The 26931-nt window shown below is 44.8% G+C and overlaps 1 protein-coding gene across 11 annotated transcripts; it reads right to left on the bottom strand.

Moving 5' to 3' along the window:
• Positions 1 to 20: 20 nt before the first annotated feature.
• ttyh1 (tweety family member 1) lies at positions 21 to 26634 on the bottom strand. 11 transcript variants are annotated; one of them, XR_011674380.1, is made up of 16 exons: positions 25789 to 26634; positions 18986 to 19163; positions 14604 to 14833; positions 12914 to 13025; positions 10174 to 10511; positions 9870 to 9965; positions 9503 to 9575; positions 6933 to 7008; positions 6736 to 6791; positions 6346 to 6438; positions 6135 to 6227; positions 5902 to 6041; positions 4175 to 4342; positions 2220 to 2298; positions 1354 to 1552; positions 21 to 1195 (listed from the first exon to the last, which is right to left on the bottom strand). XR_011674380.1 is itself a non-coding variant. In XM_071395026.1 (15 exons), exons 2-15 carry the CDS (start codon positions 19118 to 19120, stop codon positions 1177 to 1179), a joined length of 1713 nt encoding a protein of 570 aa, XP_071251127.1. In that variant the 5' UTR covers positions 19121 to 19163; positions 25789 to 26633; the 3' UTR covers positions 21 to 1176. The 11 variants fall into 11 exon arrangements, 7 of the variants coding, with proteins under 7 accessions (XP_071251127.1, XP_071251126.1, XP_071251132.1 ...); XR_011674382.1 differs by having other exon boundaries at positions 4282 to 4342; positions 25789 to 26627; XR_011674381.1 differs by having other exon boundaries at positions 1049 to 1200.
• Positions 26635 to 26931: the final 297 nt, after the last annotated feature.

Here is a 26931-nt window from a genome sequence, read left to right as displayed (position 1 = left end):
TGACTTAAACAAGGCCAAACTTTATTCATTGTTATTATTTTATTTATATTAGACTCTGGAGTGAAAAAGGATGCCATTCAAAAGGAGCATTGATTATACCATACAAACGCAATTCAAAGGTTAACAAGGTCAGTAGGCAAGGAGGGTGTTCAATGAAATCTGACATCACATATGTACATAACATCCTATAGAGACCCCGGAAACCCACTGCTATATAGTTATTATTGCTATTTACGGTAGGGCTACTGTAGCACCAGTGGCAGGAGTTTTATTGCTATGTGCCTACTGTCATTGCATGGGATTTGTAGTTCTAACGGTCTCGTGGTTGGGAGTTGTAGTTCTCTGTTCAGCCTACAAAGAGGAGGTACTATAGCCCTCTTGAATTTTCTTTTTAAGAGCAAAGTTTCATGAGGGGATGGGCAACTCCAGTCCTTGGGGACTTGGTGTCCCTTCTGCACCTGACTCCAATAATCGCCTAATCATGATCATTAGTTTAGTTTTGTCACCACTCCGGCCCCAAGGACTGGAGTTGCCCATCCCTGATTTATATAATGTCATCAACAGTGAAATGTATAGTATCAGAAGGTAATACAAGGGAGATACAGAATTTTCACCTATAAAAAGTAAATCAAATAAAAATTGCACGTTGAATACCAAGTGAGGAGAGTGCATATTCATTCACTCAAAAATGTGTCTTGTTTCTACGTGTCAGTGTTTCTCTACAACAAGATATAGATATAAAAACGTGAAAATAAACTGGTGCTACATTTAAAAAATATAGTACTACAATGTCGTAACGTCAATACCATTCTGGCTCGCCGCGCAACTGTTGACACTGGACAGACAAGGGGGATTGTAAGGGGTGACTTTGACCAAGTGAACCTGGTTCAGACCTCTTCATAATCATGCTACCTACTGTATCTATCTGACATTAGCTTACTGTGAGGTTCTACAGCAGGCCATTCAACCTTGTTGGTACTGACGTTACGCACCTTTAATTTACATCTAAAGCTCAATTTTGGGGGATTAATTATTTTTTCTTCATCTCAGTAAAGTGTTCATTCATAAGAAAACGAAAGAAAATTCTATACTTTTTTAAACATAAAAAAAATTAGCGTGAATACAGGTTCCTTGAATGGGTGGAGTTGGGGTGTGTTTGACTACCCCCGTAACCAGTCAGCATGCTGGGAGAGTACTGTACTTTCAGAAACAGCATTTTGATTCGATATGGGGGAGCCGCCATTGAAGATCCACAGAGGAGGGTGTGCAGAGAGAAGGGAGACAAGAAAACAAGAAATCTCCATTATTCAAATTTGTTTCAAAATCATCTCATGTATGAAGATGAGCACTCACGTGGTCACGTTATTCCCCTAGCAACAGGCGTAGAGGAGGTAGAAGTTATCCACAACCACTGATCCAGGGTCTTTACCTCCAAATGGTTAAGGTTAGGAATGGGTGTCAGGTAATCTGATCCCAGATCAGAGGTGGATGGAGGCAACTTCTACCTCAAGCACCAGGGACTGTTGTAAAAGTTAGGACTGGGATGGTAATGCTAGAAAGGACAAAGGTAGGGTAATGGTTAGGGTTAGGTCTCAGGTTTGTGGTCAGAAAGCACTGTATTTACGTCCATTCTAGCATGTCCAAAGTCAGAGAGGTGACAACCGACGGAGTTAGTTGTTAGGGGCAGAAAGTGAGCCTTCCCATTCAAGCGATAGTACACATACTTTAGGTTAGTTGATTAAAAAAAAAAAGAATGCCAGTTTACAGCAGGTGCGTAGACAGAATTTAGTTGGTAGATGGGCCTGCAGAAATTTGGATGGGCCAACGCTACCCAGGCCCACCCATGCCTACACTCCTGGCCTACAGGGCCCTGTGAGGTTGGAGCCACATCACCACCACTACCATCACCACCTTGACCATCACCACCACTACCATCACCACCACTACCACTACCATCACCACCACTACCATCACCACCATCCCCACTACCATCACCACCACTACCATCACCCCCATCCCCACTACCATCACCACCACTACCATCCCCACCATCACCACTACCATCACCACCACTACCATCACCACCACCAGTTAGTTAGATCCAGAATGTCTATTATCGACTAACGACAAACGTACAAATAACACCTCAAGTGACGGTTTACACGCATAGTGATGACAAATGACACAGATTAGGAAGTCACGAATACAAAGGAACTCACAGAGGGGGGTGGGGACTGCCTGTCAGTCAGGGGTAGGCTCTCATAGCCAGGGTTGCCATTGGAGGAAACGTTTGGAGTCCTGTATAGAGACAGAAAGAGAGAGGAAACAAAAGGAAAAGGAGGAAGGCAGAAGAGGAGGAAGAGGAGCAGGAGTGGAGAATGAGTGAGAGAGAGGGGAAAAAGGGATGAGACACATTGAGAAAAATGAAAAGAGGGAGGTGGACCAAAGGACGGAACCGAGGTGGGGTAAGAAGAGAAAGGGAGGAAGAGCGATTAGCGAAATGGTGATGTAGAAACGAACCTCCTTATAACTGGTGGCATTAGTGTTATTAGGGCACTACATCTACGTAGGCAGCGGGATAGCTGGTGGTTTCAGCATGGGGGACACAGATATTATACACACAGTCCACTCCTGATAAGTGCACTTTGGGAAATGCAAACTCATGTACAATGATGAAGTGCACATTTGTGTACAACGTGTACGTGCATTGCAACTTAAAACTTGAGACTTCACCAGTCCCAATTCAAAATACATTCATCTTTAATTGCTCTGGATATCCACATGCTCCACTTTAGTGCGTGCTTTCCAGACAGCCCCAAACCAGAGCATTTATCAGGAGTCCACTGCATTCTTATTGTTTATTGGGTACCTGGAATCTGAGTTACTTTACTCTGGGCAGTTTGGTCATGATACTGTTACTATTAGATCTAGGCTAGGGCCACTGACGATCAGTGTTTACAGCACCTGAATACACCAACTGGACTTGGCATTTAGTTATGTTCTACATGCTAAGGCATAAGGTAGGAAAGTACACTTCTTAGGGCATTAACTGAACTTGCAAAGTATAGAAAGAGAGTGAAAGAGAGGAAGAGACAGTGCGAGGGAGTGAAAGACCGAGAGAGAGTGAGAGAGTGATAAAGAAATAATAAAGGACAGAGACAGAGAGAGAGAGAGAGGTGAGAGTAATTTGAGAGACTTGATAACATGAGACTTGGACACCACAGTGTGGATGGTGGGTGAGAGTGATGGAGTTTTACCTAGGTCAACCTGAGCCTCATATCTCCACAGTATTAAGGCCTGTGTCTCAAATGACACCCTATTCCCCATATAGTGCACTACTTTCGGACACTTGGCCCAAAGTAGTGCACTATATGGTGAATAGGGTGTCATTTGAAACACACTCAAGATCTGTGAGTGATCGATCGGACCGGTCTATGTCTGTCTTGGAAGGCGCAACAGACCGATAGACAGACACACAGAAAGACAGACTTCTGGAGTTGTGTCTGTTTCTCTGCCTACCCTGCAGTCCACAGTAGACCTGTCTGTGTGTCTGTTTCTCTGCCTACCCTGCAGTCCACAGCAGACCTGTCTGTGTGTCCGTCTACGTTGCGTGTGTTTGCTTCCCCTGACGAAGTGATCCGTATGTGTCTATATGGAGGCAGAGTGATTCTGACTACTCAATCACTGTACATGTATGGGTGGATGTGAGGTAGAACTATATCCAATGTGTTCCAAATGTCAAATGTTTGCCATGTGTGTTCATGTATGCTAACATTACAGGGTGTGATGAAGTAAATATGTGTGTCTTTTCAAGCTGTGCATCTAAAACCTCTGTGTGTCTCTGTTTTGTGCCTATCCTTCACTTATGCTCGTTAACATAGCAGACTTAGTCAGTAGGTCTGTGTGTGTTCATGCACGCTCCACTACTCTTACTGGGCCTATATGAGTGTCCTGATCTTGTTGGCTTCAGTTGGGAGCTTCGAGTTGAAGTTACACCAAGGCACAGATCTAGGATCAGCTTACCCTCCCCCAAGTCTTCATCTTCAGCCACTATAGTAAAAAAACTGACCTTAGATCAGTGATTGGGGGCAACTTCATCTTATTCCCGGGGGGTCTCTCTGAGGCAACTCTGTCTGTCTGTCTGTCTGTGTGTCTGTGTGTCTGTGTTACTCACGGGAGGGGTGGCGCGCTAGAAAAGGGAGGAGTCCACCCGGCCCCCTGGTAATTATAGAAGGGGGGCAAGGCCCCTCGCTGAGACCCCGCGGCCGGCTGTCTACGTGCCTGATGGGAAGTGAAGGGGTCCTCGCTCTCGCTGTCCGAATCTTCATACTCCTCGGAATCACTGTCGCCCGTCGGAGAGAGGGGAGAGGAGAACTCATGAGAACAACAATTAGGGTTTTTAGTAACACTTTGTATGAACCTTTAAATCCTATGGAACAGATACGGAACACACTCTTCATGTGTGGAAGACAGCCACAACATCTGTGTACTTTTACCCTACTGTACAAGAAAACAAAAAAAATGTTGTAAAATAGTAATATACAGTACTGTGTAAAAGTTTTAGGCAGTTGTGAAAAAATGCTGTAAAGTAAGAATGCTTTCAAAAATAGACATGTTAATAGTTTATATTTATCAATGAACTAAATGCAAAGTGAGCGAACAGAAGAAAAATCTAAATCAAATCCATATTTGGTGTGACCACCATTTGCCTTCAAAACAGCATCAATTCTTGTAGGTACACTTGCACAAAGTCAGGGAGTTTGTAGGCATATAGTCAGGTGTATGATTAAACAATTATACCAAACAGGTGCTAATGATCATCAATTAATTTCTGCAAATGTTGGGGATTTGGTCAGAATGAATGGTCTCCTCAATACTGAGAAGTACAGGCAGATACTTATCCATCATGCAATACCATCTGGGAGGCATCTGATTGGCCCCAAATTTAATCTGCAGCATGACAACGACCCCAAACATACAGCGAACGTCATTAAGAACTATCTTCAGCGTTAAGAAGAACAAGGAGTCCTAGAAGTGATGGTACGGCCCCCACAGAGCCCTGATCTCAACATCATCGAGTCTGTCTGGGATTATATGAAGAGAGAGAAGCACCTGAGGCTGCCTAAATCCACAGAGCCCTGATCTCAACATCATCGAGTCTGGCTGGGATTATATGAAGAGAGAGAAGCACCTGAGGCTGCCTAAATCCACATGAGAACTGTGGTTAGTTCTCCAAGATGTTTGGGCCAACCTACCTGCTGAGTTCCTTCAAACTGTGTGCAAGTGTACTTAGAAGAATTGATGTTGTTTTGAAGGCAAATGGTGGTCACACCAAATATGGATTTGATTTAGATTTTTCTTCTGTTCGCTCACTTTGCATTTAGTTAATTGATAAATATAAACTATTAACATGTCTATTTTTGAAAGCATTCTTACTTTACAGCATTTTTTCACACCTGCCTAAAACTTTTACACAGTACTGTATATATTTTTTTTTATCTGTTAAATTAATGGGTTTGTGATGGTGCATTCAGCAATGTACTTTGGAATACAGACCTCCTGTTAATTTTACATCGATATTCGCAAATAGAAAAAATTAATCCCCTTGTTGATCCCTTAATCTGTTTTTCCCTTCATGTTTCTGGCTGTGACACAGTTGGAAGCTGTTTACTACAGACAGACAGAAGCTCTGACAGACCTGGAGGTACAGTAGTGAATTACATATCCATCCAGTACGTCAATCCACACCTAGAGATGCACCTCAATCTAGTACAACCTTACCTGACTGCTGAGCATATTCAGAGGAAATGTTCAACTATGATGTAGAAAACTTCAACAATAACATTATGACATCAATAACATATCTCCTTCTCTCTCTCTCACACACACACAGACACACACCTGGGGAAGCTTCTCCAGGCGCCGGGCAGGGAACAGAGGATGGCAGTGAAGGCCAGAGCCGAAAGGAAAGAGTAGAGGGAGAGGTAGAGCAATCCCTCCATCCCGTCATAGCACAGGCCTTTCAAAGAGTCAATATAATCCTAAGAAACAGAGACAGAAAGAGCAAAAAGACTTGAGAAAACAGCAAGAACACACCAGAAACCATTACACCCCATGTTAAACACTAGGCCTACCTTGTTGAGACCTCGACAGTTGAGTAGCGCCACTAGCTGGTGAAAGTTGCCCTCTGTGGCATTGAGAATCTGCTGAACCTCCCTGAGTGACTTCTACAATGACAATAGGTAAGGATAATATCACACTTAGTTTCATAAACATGTCACTGTGCTTTATATATTTGGCAGCCATTTTGTGTCATGGGTTGCACCCTGGCCCAGTGTGATGTACCTCTGCCTTGGGGACCTGTGGGAGAGCATTCCGGTCCAGGCTGGATAGGTGTGTGTGGATGCTGGAAAGGGCCCTCTGTGACTGGGTCAGCAGCTGCAGACAACAGGTCATTGAAAATATTGCTTAGCTTAGCATCATCATGCTAACACTGTATAATCTATAAACATCCTGATCAGTACCTATCAGAAAATACAAGTTTACTTACTGTCCTATATCAGTGCCACCAGGGTTGGAATTACAGAGCTGCCCAGAAATAATACTAACCCCCATATATTTACATTGGTCCAGCCCACTAATTTCAGGGCACTCAGAAGAGTCCATGTGTTATTGAAACCCTGATCCCCTAAAACCACTACTTGAGACACAGCATCTACAGAGAACAGTTACTACCTGCTGGAAAGGGCTGTTCATACGTCTGCTGCAGGTCAGGTAATAATCCAACACGTCTGGATAGGACAGAGGACAGCAGCAGACCATCAATCAGCAATGAATACAGTGTGTCAGGGCATTTCAGCATCAAAATGAATGGCTATATGAATGAAATGATCAGAGACTCTTTGTTAGTGTGCAGCGATGCACTACTGTACCTGAGCTGGTCCCAGAGTTGAAGTGGGTGGAGTTGAGCACAAACGTGTTGGGATCTGTACAGAAGTCACTGACAGCCTGGAGATGCAGAGAGAGGTAGAGGGGGAAGAGAGGTAGAGAGGGATATAGAAAGAAAGACATAGAAAGAGAGAGAGGTAGAGAGATACAGGGTGAGAGAAATGAAGGGAGAGATCACAAGGGAAAAGTTAACAGAGACACACTGACTGACTGACACACTTCCCTCAGATATCTGACTGCAGCACTTGGCCCACTGCCAGATCTATTGATTTACTGAGCGAATCACATGATGCAAAGATCTACTGTCCCTCTCATACTGCATAGACCTACTGTCCCTCTCATACTGCATAGACCTACTGTCTCTCTCCATACTGTATAGACCTACTGTCCCTCTCCATACTGTATAGACCTACTGTCCCTCTCCATACTGTATAGACCTACTGTCCCTCTCCATACTGTATAGACCTACTGTCCCTCTCCATGCTGTATAGACCTACTGTCCCTCTCCATGCTGTATAGACCTACTGTCCCTCTCCATGCTGCATAGACCTACTGTCCCTCTCCATGCTGCATAGACCTACTGTCCCTCTCCATGCTGTATAGACCTACTGTCCCTCTCCATGCTGTATAGACCTACTGTCCCTCTCCATGCTGCATAGACCTACTGTCCCTCTCCATGCTGCGTAGACCTACTGTCCCTCTCCATGCTGTATAGACCTACTGTCCCTCTCCATGCTGTATAGACCTACTGTCCCTCTCCATGCTGTATAGACCTACTGTCCCTCTCCATGCTGTATAGACCTACTGTCCCTCTCCATGCTGTATAGACCTACTGTCCCTCTCCATGCTGCATAGACCTACTGTCCCTCTCCATGCTGCATAGACCTACTGTCCCTCTCCATGCTGCATAGACCTATTGTGCTTTTCTCTTTCCATCTCGCTCTATCCCTCTCTCATCCTGCTTTTCTCCTCTCTCAACTGTTTCCTCCCTTTCTCTATTATCCTCTCTCTCTTTTCATTTACATCGATCCCTTCCTTTTTCCTCCCTCCTGATTCCCACAATGTAAAAAGAGCTGCAGGCACACAGACACAGAGCAAGGGGCAGGCTGACCAGGAGAGGGAGTGAGAGACCCAGACACACACAGAGAGAGAGAGAGAGAGTCGGTCCAGGGCAGTTTAGACCCACAGCTGGGTCATTGTTTGTCTGTCAGTGGCCAGGGACAGAAGGGCTCTGTGTGGACCGCTGGACGGGCTCTGAGACATCTCCAGCCAGCTCCACATGACACTGGTCTGCTTGAACCAGTCTCCCTCCAGGCCTTTCAAGCTTCTTTGATAGACACAGGGGCGCGCACCTTTTTTCATAGACACAGGGGCGCGCACACACACACAATGTCTCCCCCCCACTGCCCCTCTCTCCTGACAAACTTCCAAGGCATGGATTTGGAATGGGACAGTTGCAAGAAAGAACACTCCCTGGCAGTCGTCTCAGCAAATGTCATCAACAGTTCTATATTCTTGGCTCGCTGCCAATTCTTTATCAAAGTAATATTAAATAAAGATCTCTATGTTCTCTATTCCCTCCAAATGTTTATTTGATTTATATTTAACCTTTATTTAAATGCCATAATAATTTGTTGCTTTTACTGTAATGATGTGTTGTTGTCTGTGGTGTTGTGGTAGGCATCAATCAATAGAATGGCCAAGATCATGTCATAGCATCAAATGTTGTTGTTTTTTTACTGTCACTGGCTGTCCCACTTGTCCCATTTCTACACCACCCTAAACAAACACTTTCTCCAACCCCCTCTCTGTGGGTTCTGGTGAGTCTTTGGAGAAGTTCTCACAAACCTCTGTCTCTGTCTCTGTCTCTGTCTCTGTCTCTGTCTCTGTCTCTGTCTCTGTCTCTGTCTCTGTCTCTGTCTCTGTCTCTGTCTCTGTCTCTGTCTCTGTCTCTGTCTCTGTCTCTGTCTCTGTCTCTGTCTCTCTCTCTCTCTCTCTCTCTCTCTCTCTCTCTCTCTCTCTCTCTCTCTCTCTCTCTCTCTCTCTCTCTCTCTCTCTCTCTCTCTCTCTCTCTCTCTCTCTCTCTCTCTCTCTCTCTGGGACTCTCTCTCTCTGGGACTCTCTCTCTCTGGGACTCTCTCTCTCTGGGACTCTCTCTCTCTGTCTCTGAAAAGCACTTGTGTTCTTCTTCCATCTCCCTCCAAGCCACACACACAGACAGAGAGAGAGAGAGAAAATACACAGAACACACCTACACACTCATTTCTGCCCCATTTTCCCTCCTTCTTGGTCCCCTGCCATGACTGCAGTGTTCCCTAGGAGGCCAGTCTTTTCACAGTTTAGCACAATGGTCACAGAGACACACTGAATGCAATACAGAAACACATACACACACATGCAGACAGACACCAACAGAAGTACACAGCAATTCTGTTCTGGCCGGGACTTCTTTAAGACATTCCTGAGATACTCTTGAGCCAGCCATGAACGACCAACTCCCTCCCTTCCCCTCACCACCCCTCCTCCTCTCCTCCCTTTATCCGTCAGTACTCACCACCACAGTGGCAGTCTCCAGGCCCAGGGAGCCCCAGCTCAGGAACAGAGCCAGCCAGGCCAGCACCGTCATCCTGGGAGGAGAAAAACCACACACACAGGGGTCAGCTAAGCACCAAACAGCAACCATCATATATTACACAGCCTATATAACACAGAGTCACAGAGCATTACAAACTCAGTGTTGTTCGATGCAATACAACACACAGGGTTTAACTGTCGGTCTCTCTGTGTGTGTGTGTGTGTGTGTGTGTGTGTGTGTGTGTGTGTGTGTGTGTGTGTGTGTGTGTGTGTGTGTGTGTGTGTGTGTGTGTGTGTGTGTGTGTGTGTGTGTGTGTGTGTGTGTATATGTATATGTGTGTGCTTACAGGATGAGGAGCCAGCGGGCCTGTTTGGCTAGCCCCAGCAGGATGAACAGACACACTAGGAGGTCCAGCAGCAACAGCAGCACGTAGGACAGCCACCTACAGCCCAGGAGATAACAGCCATCTCAGCAATAGGACACCATAGAACCACCCAATGCAGGGAATACACTTCCAAATACATTTCTATGGTGCTGAACGCAAAACTCAATCTTTCAGCAAACCACAAGGGAGTGATATACTGACACACGCCATGTGTGTTCTTAACACCCAATTTAAAACATTGAAGAAGACACTCCCACTCCCTCACCTGTAGTCCTCGTTGACCATCAGTGTGTTGGCTGCCCAGCCAGGGGAGAAGGGGCTTGGCATGACCCCTCCGACTGGTGCCACTGTGGGGGCCATGGAGGGGGGCACAGGGGTGAGGGCTGCTATGGGAGGATCTCCGCTATTGTTACTGCTGTTCCAGGCACCCCCATCAGAGGAGCGAGCCATGGTCAGAGAGGTGAGCAAGGACACCACGTTCTCTGACAGTCTCCTACAGTTCCGGGTGGACACCAAGTAGGGCTTACTGCCTGTAAACAGCTCCTCCATGGTGGTCAGGGGCCCGGCGATGGACAGCTGTAGCCCAGAGATTGTGTCTGAAACCTGGGGAGGCAGAGAGGGAGGGGTGGGGCAGGACAGGGAGGTGGAGGTTATGAGTCATACAATCAATCTCATGGTCATGTAATCATAAAGAGTTTGTAGTTGTATAATCAACAACATGGGGTGGGTGGAGATTGAATTACAATGAAAAACACAGAGGTACAGAGGAAAGAGGGCATCCATCACCCAGACAGATAAACCACTAAGTGACCGCGTGGGGACAGACATATAAACCACTGAGTGACCGCGTGGTGACAGACAGATAAACCACTGAGTGACCGTGTGGGGACAGACAGATAAACCACTGAGTGACCGTGTGGGGACAGACAGATACACCACTGAGTGACCGCGTGGGGACAGACATATAAACCACTGAGTGACCGCGTGGGGACAGACAGATACCCACTGAGTGACCGTGTGGGGACAGACAGATAAACCACTGAGTGACCGCGTGGGGACAGACATATAAATCACTGAGTGACCGCGTGAGGACAGACAGATAAACCACTGAGTGACCGCGTGGGGACAGACATATAAATCACTGAGTGACCGCGTGAGGACAGACAGATAAACCACTGAGTGACCGCGTGGGGACAGACATATAAACCACTGAGTGACCGCGTGAGGACAGACAGATAAACCACTGAGTGACCGCGTGGGGACAGACATATAAATCACTGAGTGACCGCGTGAGGACAGACAGATAAACCACTGAGTGACCGCGTGGGGACAGACATATAAATCACTGAGTGACCGCGTGAGGACAGACAGATAAACCACTGAGTTACCGCGTGGGGACAGACATATAAATCACTGAGTGACCGTGTGGGGACAGACATATAAACCACTGAGTGACCGTGTGGGGACAGACATATAAATCACTGAGTGACCGTGTGGGGACAGACATATAAATAACTGAGTGACCGTGTGGGGACAGACATATAAATCACTGAGTGACCGCGTGGGGACAGACATATAAATCACTGAGTGACCGCGTGGGGACAGACATATAAACCACTGAGTGACCGCGTGAGGACAAACATATAAACCACTGAGTGACCGCGTGAGGACAGACATATAACCACTGAGTGACCGCGTGGGGACAGACATATAAACCACTGAGTGACCGCGTGAGGACAGACATATAAACCACTGAGTGACCGCGTGAGGACAGACATATAAACCACTGAGTGACCGCGTGAGGACAGACAGATAAACCACTGACTGACCGCGTGAGGACAGACAGATAAACCACTGAGTGACCGCGTGAGGACAGACAGATAAACCACTGAGTGACCGCGTGGGGACAGACATATAAACCACTGAGTGACCGCGTGAGGACAGACATATAAACCACTGAGTGACCGTGTGGGGACAGACATATAAACCACTGAGTGACCGCATGAGGACAGACATATAAACCACTGAATGACCGCGTGAGGACAGACAGATAAACCACTGAGTGACCGCGTGAGGACAGAGATAAACCACTGAGTGACCGCGTGAGGACAGACATATAAACCACTGAGTGACCGCGTGAGGACAGACAGATAAACCACTGAGTGACCGCGTGAGGACAGACAGATAAACCACTGAGTGACCGCGTGGGGACAGACATATAAATCACTGAGTGACCGTGTGGGGACAGACATATAAACCACTGAGTGACCGCGTGGGGACAGACATATAAACCACTGAGTGACCGTGTGGGGACAGACATATAAACCACTGAGTGACCGTGTGGGGACAGACATATAAACCACTGAGTGACCGCGTGGGGACAGACATAAACCACTGAGTGACCGCGTGAGGACAGACAGATAAACCACTGAGTGACCGTGTGGGGACAGACATATAAATCACTGAGTGACCGCGTGGGGACAGACATATAAACCACTGAGTGACCGCGTGGGGACAGACATATAAACCACTGAGTGACCGCGTGGGGACAGACATATAAACCACTGAGTGACCGCGTGGGGACAGACAGATAAACCACTGAGTGACCGCGTGGGGACAGACATATAAACCACTGAGTGACCGCGTGGGGACAGACATATAAACCACTGAGTGACCGCGTGAGGACAGACATATAAACCACTGAGTGACCGCGTGAGGACAGAGATAAACCACTGAGTGACCGCGTGAGGACAGACATATAAACCACTGAGTGACCGCGTGAGGACAGACAGATAAACCACTGAGTGACCGCGTGAGGACAGACAGATAAACCACTGAGTGACCGCGTGGGAACAGACATATAAATCACTGAGTGACCGCATGGGGACAGACATATAAACCACTGAGTGACCGCGTGGGGACAGACATATAAACCGCACGCACAGTGCAGGGTAGATATTGTGCATGTCTGAAATTTGCTGGGAGGGAGGAGCTGGAGTACTCACCAGCAGATCGATGGAAGCCAGTGTGTAATTGGCTGTGAGAAGAGACGATGTTAACTGATATATCCCATCATTAGCCTCGCTGTTGCCATAGAAACCAACGCCTATGGCAACACTGCGAAAAGGGGAACAGGGATTGAGGGAGAGAGGGAGGGAGAGAGTCATGTTTAATTCAGTTTGTACTGTATGTACATATAAAATGAATTTGACACAACAAGATGGAACTGGCGAGAGTGATGTGAAATGTGAGAAACGGATGAATGAACGACCACAGGAAAACATAAGATAGCTTAGAAGAGTTTTAGCAGTGTCTGCATCTGCAGTCTTCAGTCGGCGTGATGTTAGAAACATAAAAAATAATCACATATATATCTCTCTGTTATTCAAATATTCAGATTAAAGCTTAGGCCAGATGTTCACCAAATCCCCTCGCACCCGAGGGCAATGGTATGACCCAATCTCCCACAAAGTATGTGACCCAGATTAGAGGAGGAGGTGTTTCATACAGTCAAACGTGTATGTTTTCTATGACAGCATCATGTGTGTCATATATGTGCTCTGATGCACAACTTGAAGAATAGGGTGCCATTTGATATTTTCCCACAATGCATTTCTAAAACTAAGATGTCTACTACCATGTCTCCCCTTTTTCATCTAAACAGCAAGAAGGTCGTGTATCAGAGAGAGAGATGACATCATCACGGCCGCAGGGGGGAACAGGACCACCATAACACATTGTGATATAAAGCAGTGACATCATCTCAGGCTGACAATGCAGTCCGATAACATGTGACTATGACAACGCTGTGCTGCTGAGACGGGAGGGGACATCAACATCATGCGGCGTCAGAGCTCAAGGTGTTTAACTGTGGGTTTTCTATACGAGAACCCAATCTGGCACAGTAAACCCCGCAAATTCTAATCTGGACCTCTAAACCAGTTCCACTTCATTCTTCTCCTCTAATCAGGGACTGATTAAGACCTGGGACACCAGGTGGGTGCAATTAATAATCAGGTAGAACAGAAAACCAGCAGTACTCCGGACCTCGTAGGGTAAGATTTGAATACCTGCTGCAATCTCCTCATGCAAACGTAAAATTAACATCCTGTCACAATGTGACTAAATGCCCTCATGACAGTGGATGACAGCATAGTCACCAGAGAGGGAACTGAGGAGAGATGATTCAATACGCTGAGATGGAACTTATGACATCATCATCACGGTGACAGGAAACCACGATTACATTTCCAAACCACAAACATGCTGTCACAAGCCCAAACACCTAACCTCAGAGGCCTGGTCCCTGTGGTCAAATGACAACTTGACCACGGTCAGTTAGGTCAACTGTCTGTGTCAGAGCAAAATACTAACACATTGTAAAGCAGGGACTGGACACTACTTTCTACAGTGCTCTGAAAAGAACTTACATCAAAACACACACATGGTTATTGGACCATTGGGAAATAATGAAAGTTAGAAGATGGTACTTCTGTATTATAAAAAGGATTCCCTTTCCTCTATCCTTATGACAAATGGTCAAATGGTTTGGTCACAGTTCATGAATACAACACTCATGACACTGATGTCACAAAGACGACAGGACATCACAATATCCCAATGGCCCGCTTAAAGAGGTCACAATGACATCACATTGACCCTGGCAGTGATGTCACAATAACCTCTCTTACTCACCAGCACAGTGTGACAGCCGCCACCGACACCCAGGTGACGCAGCAGATACCCCGCCCTTTCTTGCCTCCGTATCCGTGGCCCGTGCTGCCCTCTTCATCCTCCTCCTCTTCCTCAGATCCCTCGCTCCGGTCACCACGGCGACAGCAGCAGTAGTGTATAAGGAAGGAGATAATGACGAGGAGGGAGAGAACGAGAGCAATGGCCGAGAGACTAGAGAGGACCAGTAGAGTCTGAGGGGGGGGGGGGTCAGTAAATCAAATTAAACACAGCACTTTACAGACTGATGCTATGGTAACACTGTCATTGTACTTGATTGCATAATGGAAAATGCATTGCTAACATGCATTTTAACATGCTAACAGTAACATTATCCCTCTGGGCAAAAACCTGACATAACATAAAATCAATGTCCATATTCGGTTGATATTTAATTGCATTATCAACATGTGAATAAATCAACCCTTGAAATTCTGTTGTTGACTTCTGGTGGAAATCTGGTTCAAATTTGTGTATGTTTTATTTATTCATTTTTCAACCCCCCCCTCCCCCAAAAAATGTTGACCTAAAAATGTTGACAGATGACATTGATAAAATGTTGCTTCAACATATTTTTGCCGGCGGGATAGAATTGTATGTCAGAGACACATCATGCACCACTGTCTAACTAATAGAAGGAATGAAACTCCCATGAGCCTCCTCCACACCATTTGAGAGTCAAATATTGAGCCCAGACTGTAGCAGCTAGGGCTGGGTAAATGTATCAATATACTGTGTTATGGATAACAACAGGGATTCAGAGCAGCTGGGAGGTGCACGTGTCAGTCATGAGGACATCAGTGTATTCCCAGCCTTCATCATGGGAACCTCAATATTCTGCAAGAATCCCTACAATGTATTTATGCAAAATAGCTAAATAACAGGTTGATATTGTGCTACTGAAAATCGCAATATTAATTTACTGTATATGCCATTTAGCAGACACTTATTCAAAACAACTTACAGTCATGCGTGCATACATTTTACGTATGGGTGGTCCCGGGAATCGAACCCGCTACCCTAACAGTACAAGCGCCATGCTCTACCAACTGAGCTACAAAGGACCACAACATTCTTTGGTCCTATAATTCCACCGTGACAAATGGCGTACAGTCCTACCTACCCAAGCAGTGGAAGTGAAAGGTGATTAGAACATATAGTGTATAAAGTTATCCAGGGGACATCAACTAAAACGCTGGAGGATTTTTTCACACACACACACACACACACACACGCACACACACGCACACACACGCACACAAACGCACACAGGCACACACACACACACACAGGCACACACACACACACACACACACACACACACACACACACACACACACACACACACACACACACACACACACACACACACACACACACACACAAACAAACGCACACAGGCACACACACAAATGCATAGAGCATACCTACTGCATTCATTAACCAGTAATTGAATGTAATAATATCATTCCTGACTGTTTAACATACATAATGAACATGCTTAAGGGTTAAAAGCTACCTTGTCTCGCCACACTACTACCTCAGCTGCAAGCTGTAGTGAACATTAACGTTACTAAGCCCTGTCACATCTCTCCTGCATCTCATCATCAGCCTGCACTCTGACATACTAACATCTATCATACGCAACTTTACTGGAGAGTGCATTTAGCCAGAACACATATCTACAGCATTATCCCTCTCCATCTGCCTTTCACTCTCTCCCTCCCTCCCTCATTTTCCTCTCCTCCACCTTATCTCTTATCCCTCTCTCCGCTGCCTCCTGCTCTCTATAGCCCCCCCACCCATCCATGTTCCCCGTTCTCCCTCGCCTACTTTCTTTCTCCTCCACTCCCCCTCTCTCTCCCCCTCCCTCTCTCTCTCCCCCACACTCCCTCTCCCCACTCCCTCTCTTTCTCTCTCCCTCCTGCTCCCATCTCTCTCTCCCCCTCCCTCTCTCTCTCTCCCCCACACTACCTCTCCCCACTCCCTCTCTCTCCCCCTCTCTCTCCCCTCTCCCCCTCCCTCCCTCCCTCCCCCTCCCTCCCTCTCCCTCGCCCTCTCTCCCTCTCCTCCCCTCCCCTATCCCCCTCTCTTTCTTTCTATCCACGCCACTGCAACTCTATTAATAATCTGTGACCTACTTAAATACATTCACTGCCACCCTCACTTTCTCTATCCCTTTTTACTCTCTCTTTCTGTCCTGCCTTCTGTTCCCCACTACCTCCTCACATTCCTCATCCTCTCCTTTTTACTCTCTCTTTCTGTCCTGTCTTCTGTTCCCCACTACCTCCTCACGTTACTCATCCTCTCCTTTTACTCTCTCTTTCTGTCCTGTCTTCTGTTCCCCACTACCTCCTCACGTTACTCATCCTCTCCTTTTTACTCTCTCTTTCTGTCCTGTCTTCTGTTCCCCACTACCTCCTCACGTTACTCATCCTCTCCTTTTACTCTCTCTTTCTGTCCTGTCTTCTGTTCCCCACTACCTCCTCACGTTACTCATCCTCTCCTTTTTACTCTCTCTTTCTGTCCTGTCTTCTGTTCCCCACTACCTCCTCACATTACTCATCCTCTCCTTTTTACTCTCTCTTTCTGTCCTGTCTTCTGTTCCCCACTACCTCCTCACGTTACTCATCCTCTCCTTTTTACTCTCTCTTTCTGCCCTGTCTTCTGTTCCCCACTACCTCCTCACGTTACTCATCCTCTCCTTTTACTCTCTCTTTCTGTCCTGTCTTCTGTTCCCCACTAGCTCCTCACGTTACTCATCTTCTCCTTTTTACTCTCTCTTTCTGTTCTGTCTTCTGTTCCCCACTACCTCCTCACGTTACTCATCCTCTCCTTTTCACTCTCTCTTTCTGCCCTGTCTTCTGTTCCCCACTACCTCCTCACGTTACTCATCCTCTCCTTTTCACTCTCTCTTTCTGTCCTGTCTTCTGTTCCCCACTACCTCCTCACGTTACTCATCCTGTCCCTCTCATTCTCTCTCCAAATGCTTTCCATTTCTTTTGTCTTTCTCTACTGGCGGATCATTTGAGAATCCCTCTCTCGGTACCGTAGACATGTTGTAAACATGCAATGTGTGTGACGTAGGGAGTAGGGACGTAGAGCCACTGGAAGGGAATGGTGAAACCTAGAAATGAACAACACAACATTTGGTTTTGCTGTCTTTTTGCTGTCTTTGACAATACAACATTTTGCTGCTACTACTAGTGTCTCCAGATTAAAACACTCAAACCAAATCCTACTCAAACCGTACTGTGGAACTTTTACAATTGCATGACGATGATGAGAATGAATGTGAAATAAGATGGAGTCTGTAGTGGAGCTGATGGATGTAAACTGAACTGTGGTGGAGTTGAGGGATGTAAACTGAACTGTAGTGGAGCTGAGGGATGTAAACTGAACTGTAGTGGAGCTGAGGGATGTAAACTGAACTGTGGTGGAGCTGAGGGATGTAAACTGATCTGTGGTGGAGTTGAGGGATGTAAACTGAACTGTGGTGGAGCTGAGGGATGTAAACTGAACTGTGGTGGAGCTGAGGGATGTAAACTGAACTGTGGTGGAGCTGAGGGATGTAAACTGATCTGTGGTGGAGCTGAGGGATGTAAACTGAACTGTGGTGGAGCTGAGGGATGTAAACTGATCTGTGGTGGAGCTGAGGGATGTAAACTGAACTGTGGTGGAGCTGAGGGATGTAAACTGAACTGTGGTGGAGCTGAGGGATGTAAACTGAACTGTGGTGGAGCTGAGGGATGTAAACTGAACTGTGGTGGAGCTGAGGGATGTAAACTGAACTGTGGTGGAGCTGAGGGATGTAAACTGAACTGTGGTGGAGCTGAGGGATGTAAACTGAACTGTGGTGGAGCTGAGGGATGTAAACTGAACTGTGGTGGAGATGAGAACAGAACAGTGTAATTAAGTGCTAACAGTTTTGAGGAGACAGCCAGGTGGTGTAATATTTCTGATGACTTGAAATCCAGGTCAAGATTCTTCTGAGTAGTCTGGGCTCGTTTCCCTGTCAATAACTAGGCCACTTGCACCACTAGCATGAATAAGCTGTTTAAAAGCTCTAATAATACCACTAGGATTCTGCATATGCCGCTGCTTTATGGAGCAGTATTTAACATGAGGGGTGGGGGGGTTATGTATCATTGCGGTATCAAACTTGGTTCTCATTCTTACCAAGTGCAATACATCTTTTTCATTGAATCTTAGCTGTCTTTTATTGTCAATCTTGTTGTTTGAACCAAGAGATAACTTGAGATAAATATGAATCAATCAGTCGTGCTGTGTGATTTGCCAGTTGTAGTTTGCGATGGATGTGATTGGCTGTGGGTGTTTTCTGTTACCTGTTGGTACTCCCAGCTGTCGGGGATGAAGAGGTTGTCTCTCATCGTCATGGTGAGGTCCAGCCGGGGGAGGGCGTGGCACATCCTCACCCATAGCGAAGGGGTGTAGCTGGGCACGGTCGCCATGGCAGCCATACTCTATCGCCTAACCCCCCCTCCTCCACCCTGTTGAAAGGAACTAAGAGAAGGGTTAGAATATCAAAGGTGTGTAAGTGATAGACATATTCCACATTTCCACGCCAGTGGCGGACCAATGATAAATACTATGAGTAAACAAAGCCTTATGCTGTATGTGGTGCCGGGTGATGGCTATTGCAACTGAAATGTTGTCTGTCTACCACTCCTTCTTATACACTGTGGTCGAGACAGGGAAGAAAGATAAGATGTTTCAGAACAACCCTGCTGAGGAGGCAGGCAGGGAGGGAGGGAGCGAGGGAGCAAGGGAACTAGGGGACATCACCTCACCAACCACCCCCCCTCCAGTCTGTGGGAGAGCCAGCCAATGGTTGAACAGTTGCCAGACATGCTCATGTTCACTGAAACTTCCTATTTCATCAATCAGTGTACTGTAGGTGGGTCAGGACAATGTTAAGTTTCTCCTAGACTCTGATCTAAGGTGATGTTTACATTGTCTTCTCCTAGACTCTGATCTAAGGTGATGTTTACATTGTCTTCTTCTAGACTCTGATCTAAGGTGATGTTTACATTGTCTTCTTCTAGACTCTGATCTAAGGTGATGTTTACATTGTCTTCTTCTAGACTTTGATCTACGGTGATGTTTACATTGTCTTCTCCTAGACTCTGATCTAAGGTGATGTTTACATTGTCTTCTCCTAGACCACATCAAACTCATTCCACAGAGTTCTGAGTGTCTGCGGGTTTTCGCTCTACCCTTCTACTTGATTGATGAATTAAGGTCACTAATTAGTAAGGAACTCCCCTCACCTTGTTGTCTAGGTCTTAATTGAAAGGAAATAACAAAAACCTGCAGAAACTAGGCTGCCCGTGGAATGAGTTTGACACCCCTGTCCTAGACTCTGATCTAAAGGTGAGGTTTACATGGTCTTCTCCTAATACTTAAAGTAAGGAATTGTGAAAGTCAAGGTAATCTAATCCTAGATCAGAGCTAAGGGCTTGTACCTGGAGCGAGGAGGTATGCAGGGTGAAACCCTGTGGAGCACAAACCACAGAGCAAGAACAGACATTGATAGTTATTTTTGCTCAGCTTCTAATCTACATTTGGATCAAGGTCGTGGTCAATTCCATTCCAATTCATTCAAGGACAGAAGTGAAATTCATCTGGCTGAACTAACTGAATAGAAATGGGACCTGCCAAAAACCTGGATTGGATGTGCGCGATTCCTCTCTTATCCAGGGGACATCAACTAAACCAACTACCCCGTCATCTCTACTAACATCCTACTTCATCATACTCCTCAACCTATGGGAGCAGAGTAGGGGAGATAGTGGGAGGTCCAGTGGCAATCTCAGCCACACCACACAACCAGCACTATATAGTGGAGGCAGAGTTGGGTCAATACAAGAGGGAGATTCAACCGCCATCAGACCAACTATCAACACAACACCCCACAGCACTGATTGTGCAGATTAAGAGAATAGCAGGGTTTTACAGTTGAAGACAAGAGGGTTTCAAGAGAGCCTATGAGAAGAGATCAGCACAGACTAGACCATTGACAGGAGTTGTACTGAGGAGTAGAGACAGGGGGTTGTACAGTACTGCTCTACATACAGCGAGACACAGAGGAACGTTGAGTAAAGACACAATAGTGTATTTGATGGCGTCTATCAGGGAGGGATTCTTAGATTTGGATTCTGCACCAGGCTCCTATCTTGGTTTTGCTGTCTTTGAATGTTTAGAACATTCAGCATTGTATCACATGAATTCTCAGCCTTTTTAATGATCCATCTGTATGAGCACACAACACTACATTTGAATAGAAGCACTACACAATACTAAATATGATCAAGAATCACATAGGACCATATCTGATCTATTTTAGAAATATCAATCCAGTCTTTTTACTGTAGCAGTCATTTCAAATCAATGACGCCTCAACGGACATAATAAGTCCAGGTGTTGGGGTCATTGTTTGGGATGTGTGTGTGTGTGTGTGTGTGTGTGTGTGTGTGTGTGTGTGTGTGTGTGTGTGTGTGTGTGTGTGTGTGTGTGTGTGTGTGTGTGTGTGTGTGGTGTGCGTTCATGTGGATTTGGGGCATCCCTGTCACAGAGAGGGTTAAACAGACAACCCAGACAGTCAATCCCAAACTCATTAGAATAAGCCTGTTCACCTTAATGGCTCCAAACCCCCAACGGTCACTAACAAAATCAATGCCAACACTCTGTTTCACTTATGAACAGTGGGATCAGAATGGTTTCACACACTGCCGTCCATCCCCTCACACTGAGGCTGTCAACAGACTGGTGTTATTGTTGTAGTCTCCATTGTTATGGCTGACTGATGGTATATCAACAAACAGGATTTTTCATATTTATAGTCTTGAATTATTCGGCTGTGAGGGTGGTAAAGGAGGTTGTCACATTAGGTGAATTATAGGAATGTTGTTGTGTGGTTAGACTATAGTGTGAATTTAAATTAAATTCATGTTACTTGGAAAAGTCTACATTAATAATTTTTGGCAATTATCATAAATCTATCTGTCTGTCTGTCTGTCCACAACCAGATATGGTGTCAACAATGGGAACTAGTGCTAACATGAACCCAGAAAGGGATAGAGGGGGCACCAGGGAGGGAGCACCTTGGAGGGAGCAGCCTGAGCTGAGCAGTGGTCCAGCAGTAGTTGTCAGAGGGAGGCAGGGAGGCAGGGAGGCAGGCTCAAGTTGACGTGATGCTTCCTGCCAGCTTGTTATCATGCTGGTTACCATTGCATAACTGAAGGCAAATAACAGGGAGTTTGCACTCACGTGATAGGGGGAGCAAGGAGAGAAGGGGAGAGGAGAGGGAAGAAGGAAACCCAAACCACAGCCTTCTGTGCTGTGCACTAGCTGCTTCAAAACCAACAAGAGACTCCCAGGAACAACAAAGCCGAGGAGAAATGGATAGAATACAGTAGAATAGACATCAACTATCTGTCACTGCACTGAACCAAGCCGAGTGACTCAGCCCTGGGAATGGCTCTGTTATGAAACAGTCACTCAGCTATTTGTATTGAGGGAGACTCCAGAATATGTTTCTCCACGAGGCCATTTTGTAAGGCGGTTAATGAGGAAGACTGAGGATGTGCAGCTGGGAAGAAAATCCTCTTTAGACAGTAAAGCCACCTTCTCCTTTATCATGTATTGCACCACATATTCTCATTACTACACATCACAAACAACAGCTTTCCTCTGGGCCACTGGGTATGAATAATGACATGCAACAGAAATCATCATGCCACACGTTAAGGCCCAATGGTCTCCCTAACGACCCCTTAAGGACACTCTTAATGATTGCAATTTATGAGACAGTTATATGGCCCAGTGATACACACCACAGCCCAGTTATCATCAGTCAGTGGGGACATGAACGGCCCATTCAGTGAGGACTGTAATGTATCTACACTACCGTTTGGGGTCACTTAGAAATGTCTTTGTTTTTGAAAGAAAAGCAAATTTTTTTGTCAATTAAAATAACATCAAATTGTCAGAAATACACTGTAGAGATTGTTAATGTTGTAAATGACTATTGTAGCTGGAAACGGCAGATTTTTAATGGAATATCTACATAGGCGTACAGAGGCCCATTTCAGCAACCATCACTCCTGTGTTCCAATGGCACGTTGTGTTAGCTAATCCAAGTTTCTCATTATAAAAGGCTAATTGATCATTAGAAAACCCTTTTGCAATTATGTTAGCACAGCTGAAAACTTTTGTTCTGATTAAAGAAGCAATATAACTGCCCTTCTTTAGACTAGTTGAGTATCTGGAGCATCAGCATTTGTGGGTTCGATTACATGCTCAAAATGGCCAGAAACAAATAACTTTCTTCTGAAACTCGTCAGTCTATTCTTGTTCTGAGGAATGAAGGCTATTCCATGTGAGAAATTGCCAAGAAACTGAAGATCTCGTACAACGCTGTGTACAATTCCCTTCACAGAACAACGCAAACTGTCTCTAACCAGAATAGAAAGAGGAGTGGGAGGCTCCGGTGCACAACTGAGCAAGAGGACAAGTACATTAGAGTGTCAAGTTTGAGAAACAGACGCCTCACAATGTCCTCAACTGGCAGCTTCATTAAATAGTACCAGCTAAACACCAGTCTCAACATCAACAGTGAAGAGGCGACTCCGGGATGCTGACCTTCTAGGCAGAGTTGGAAAGAAAAAGCCATATCTCAGACTGGCTAATAAAAATAAAAGATTAAGAACGGCAAAAGAATCACAGAACCTGGACAGAGGAACTCTGCCTAGAAGGCCAGCATCTCGGAGTCAGTTGTTTTGCGGGTACTATTTAATGACAATAGTCATTTTAATTTTTTTTATTTGTAATTTTACCTTTATTTATACATCTCTTTTCCAAGAGAGACCTGGTCCAATAGCATCAGAGGGAACAACATTTCAGACAAAACAACTTACATACAGTAACACAACATTCAACAAAACTATAAACACACATACAGTACAACAAAAACATTGTACATTAAAAACACAAACGTCTTGACTAAAAACAGCTGGCCTAAAAACAATTACACTCTTTTATGATATATACATCGATCAAGTGTTTAAACTCCACCAACGAAACTAGATCATCACATTTTAAAATGTTCATGACAGAATTCCAGGACCACGGAGCTAAGTAACTAAAACTATTTCTACCATGTCCTGTTCTAATTTTTGGTACTGTTAGAAGCAAATCAGAATGGGACCGTAATTTATATTTATTTACTGACCTGACTAAAAAAGAACAGAGATAAAATGGTATTTTACCCAATATGGCCTTATAAATCAGTGTATACCAGTGTTTAAGCCTACGCAAGGTCAATGATGACCAGCCAACAGCGCTGTAGAGATCACAATGATGTGTTAGACGTTTCTGATTTGAAATGAACCTGAGGGCTGCAGGATACACTGAATCAAGTGCTCTCAGGGTAGTGGCTGAGGCCTGCATATATATAACATCACTAAAATCTAAAACCGACAGTAATGTACATCATACCAGCTCCTTCCTGGCCTCAAAAGAAAAACATGCCTTATGCCGGTAATAAAATCCTATTTTCAGCTTGAGCTTCCTTATCAAGTTCTCTACACCCAAATATTTGTACACTTTAACTTGCTCTATAGTATGTCCAGCCAATGTAGCAATGACATGATTTGTAACATGCCTGGCATTTGAAAATACCATGCATTTTGTTTTACCCGAATTTAGAATCAGCTTTAAATCATAAGATTCTGTTGTATGATGTTAAATGCTCTTTGGGCATTTACAAAAGCTAAAGATAAACTACTACCACTTGAATAAAGAACAGTATCATCTAGATAAAAATGAACATCCTCTGTTTCAATAAGATCCCCAATGTTGTTGATATACAAAATGAACAACAGTGGGCCCAAAATAGAACCTTGCGGAACACCTGAGCACACCTCTATGGACTCAGATTTACAACCATCCGCCATTACACATTGTGTACGATTTGATAGGTAATTTATAAACCAATCTAGAGCATGACCTGTAATTCCACAACATTTTAACCAACAACATTAACAACGTCTACACTGTATTTCTGATCAATTTGATGTTATTTTAATGGACAAAAAATGTGCTTTTCTTTCAAAAACAAGGACATTTTTAAGTGACCACAAACTTTTGAACGGTAGTGTATAAATACACATTTCCTTTTCATAACCACAACAGACTCTACAAGAGGTTGAATTGTTTCTTATAAAATTCATATTTAAGTTTCAGTTGAAATTCATGTTTGTGTAAAAAAGAATGTCCCATCAGGATCACGTACGTGCACGCACACACACACACGTTTGTTTTACTATCCTTGTGGGTAACGAAGAAAAAAAAATCCATTCAAAATCCTATTTTCCCTAACCCTTAACCCTGACCTTAACCCTAACCTTAACCCTAACTGTAACCCTAACCCCTAAGCCTAAAATAGCCTTTTTACTTGAGGGGACCAGCAAAATGTACACAATTGTCCAAATTTTGGATACAAGGATAGTTAAACCAAACCATACCATACACACATACACACACATTTCCCCAAATCAATGAAGGATTGAGTGCATTCAGCTGCAGGCTACTCAGTGCTTGTATAATCAATAAATCCAACATGGAGCTTTGGAGTGTACAAGAGTATAACATACAGTACCAAGAAGATGGACAAATGCTCCCACACTAACAATCTCATTTAGAAGCTTGCACAAAGTCAAATGTAGCATTTGAGAGAGGTTTGCTGAAGATGAAGCTAAGCAAACTATTCAGTGGATACAATGTGATATTTTATTAATATAAATAAAATATATCTTATCAACTATGATAAAGTAGAGAGATTGACAAAACAATCCAAAACAGAGTGAATCAAACTAACATGGTTCAACCTCAATGTTTATAAATAATTTCCTAATTTCAACATCAGCCACTTCACACACATTGCGTAAAAATCCAAACATTTGATGTAAAACCCAGGCTTCTCTCCACCTTCCATCATTGAACATAAATTGCAATGGTCTAACAGTGCATGATGAATCTATTTCACTTGACTGCCCATTAATCTTGTAGAATACACAGACAATTCACCCATGGTGAATGAGTGATTGAAGTGTGATCCGTTTCTTACCTTTGACTGTAGCGTTGGGAGGGTGTTCTGCTATCTCTTGCTCTTCTCTGGTGTTCCGTCAAATATCTACACACTCACTGAGGTATACTGTTGCCAACCATCAACGCTAGATCCTCTTGGGAAAAAAACAGATCCTGAAATATATAGGTTTAGGGACATGAACCCCAAAAATATGTAAAATGTAAATAAACAACAAGGTCTGTTTTTGTTTTTGAAATATTAAACAGCCTGTGATTGTATGGTTGTCTGGTAACAGTGGAGAGGTGATTGTGTTGATGGATAAGAGAGGAGCCCTCAGCGCAAGAGAGAGAGGAGAGAGAGGGAGGAGAGAGAGGGATTAGGATTGAGAAGACACCCCAGAGGGACCCTTATCGTCATGTCGGAACCCCATGCAGGCAGCAGATCGCTCAGCCAGGCGACTTCACAACAAGGCAACGACACGATTGTGCCCAGCGATAATGAATCTGTTGACGGGGATTAGGGCTCCGTCCACTCTCAGCTCACACAAATGATGATGCTGCTGGGCGATACAGACACAGCTCTAACTGAAACCCCCATCAACACCCAGTCACACACACAACATACCAATCTCTACACTCTCAGATTAGGAGGGAAAAATCTGACCAAAATCAACAAATCATCATAAAAAATCTACGATTGTCTAAATGCAAACATACAAAACGAGAAAAGATCCAATTATTCGAGTTTGAGTTACATTTCAGATTTCTGCACAAAAAATCCACAAAATATTTGTTGAAGAAATCTCCTGTGTGGTTAGGCAGGGCAGTGTTTGGCTGTGTTGTGCAGAGAGGAAGGGAGAGGGAGAGGTAGAGATGCACATATATTTAGGCAGAAGCAAATAAGCACACCACTTAGATGGATACTGAGAGCAAGAGAGAAGGGGAGGGAGGGAGCAACAAAGATATTGTGAATAGGAAAAAAGATGGGTTGTCAACTGGGCAGTGAGGGAATGTGAGAGAAAGAGGGAGGGATGGAGGGAGGGTGAGCGATGAATAGAGGGAGAGGGGAGTTGCAAAACCAGTTGAGTGGAGACTGCAAAATAGTATCAACACCATGATTCAACAACAACCAGAAAAAGCAGAGATGGAGAGAATGAGAGTGATGGAAAGATGAGAGATGATC

Source organism: Salvelinus alpinus, chromosome 4, assembly GCF_045679555.1.
Source record: "Salvelinus alpinus chromosome 4, SLU_Salpinus.1, whole genome shotgun sequence".
Lineage (NCBI taxonomy): Eukaryota > Metazoa > Chordata > Actinopteri > Salmoniformes > Salmonidae > Salvelinus > Salvelinus alpinus.
The sequence above is the reverse complement of the archived record's forward strand: the minus strand, read 5'-3'. Positions and strand labels throughout refer to the sequence as shown.

Excerpts from the sequence above, each read along its gene's own strand:
- ttyh1 (XM_071395025.1), bottom strand. The coding sequence starts at position 19,120 with ATGGCTGCCATGGCGACCGTGCCCAGCTACACCCCTTCGCTATGGGTG. Across the intron at positions 10,512-12,913 it reads TGGCTTCCATCGATCTGCTG|GTTTCAGACACAATCTCTGG; the intron begins GTGAGTACTCCA and ends CTGCCTCCCCAG. Across the intron at positions 6,042-6,134 it reads ACTGTCGAGGTCTCAACAAG|GATTATATTGACTCTTTGAA; the intron begins GTAGGCCTAGTG and ends TCTGTTTCTTAG.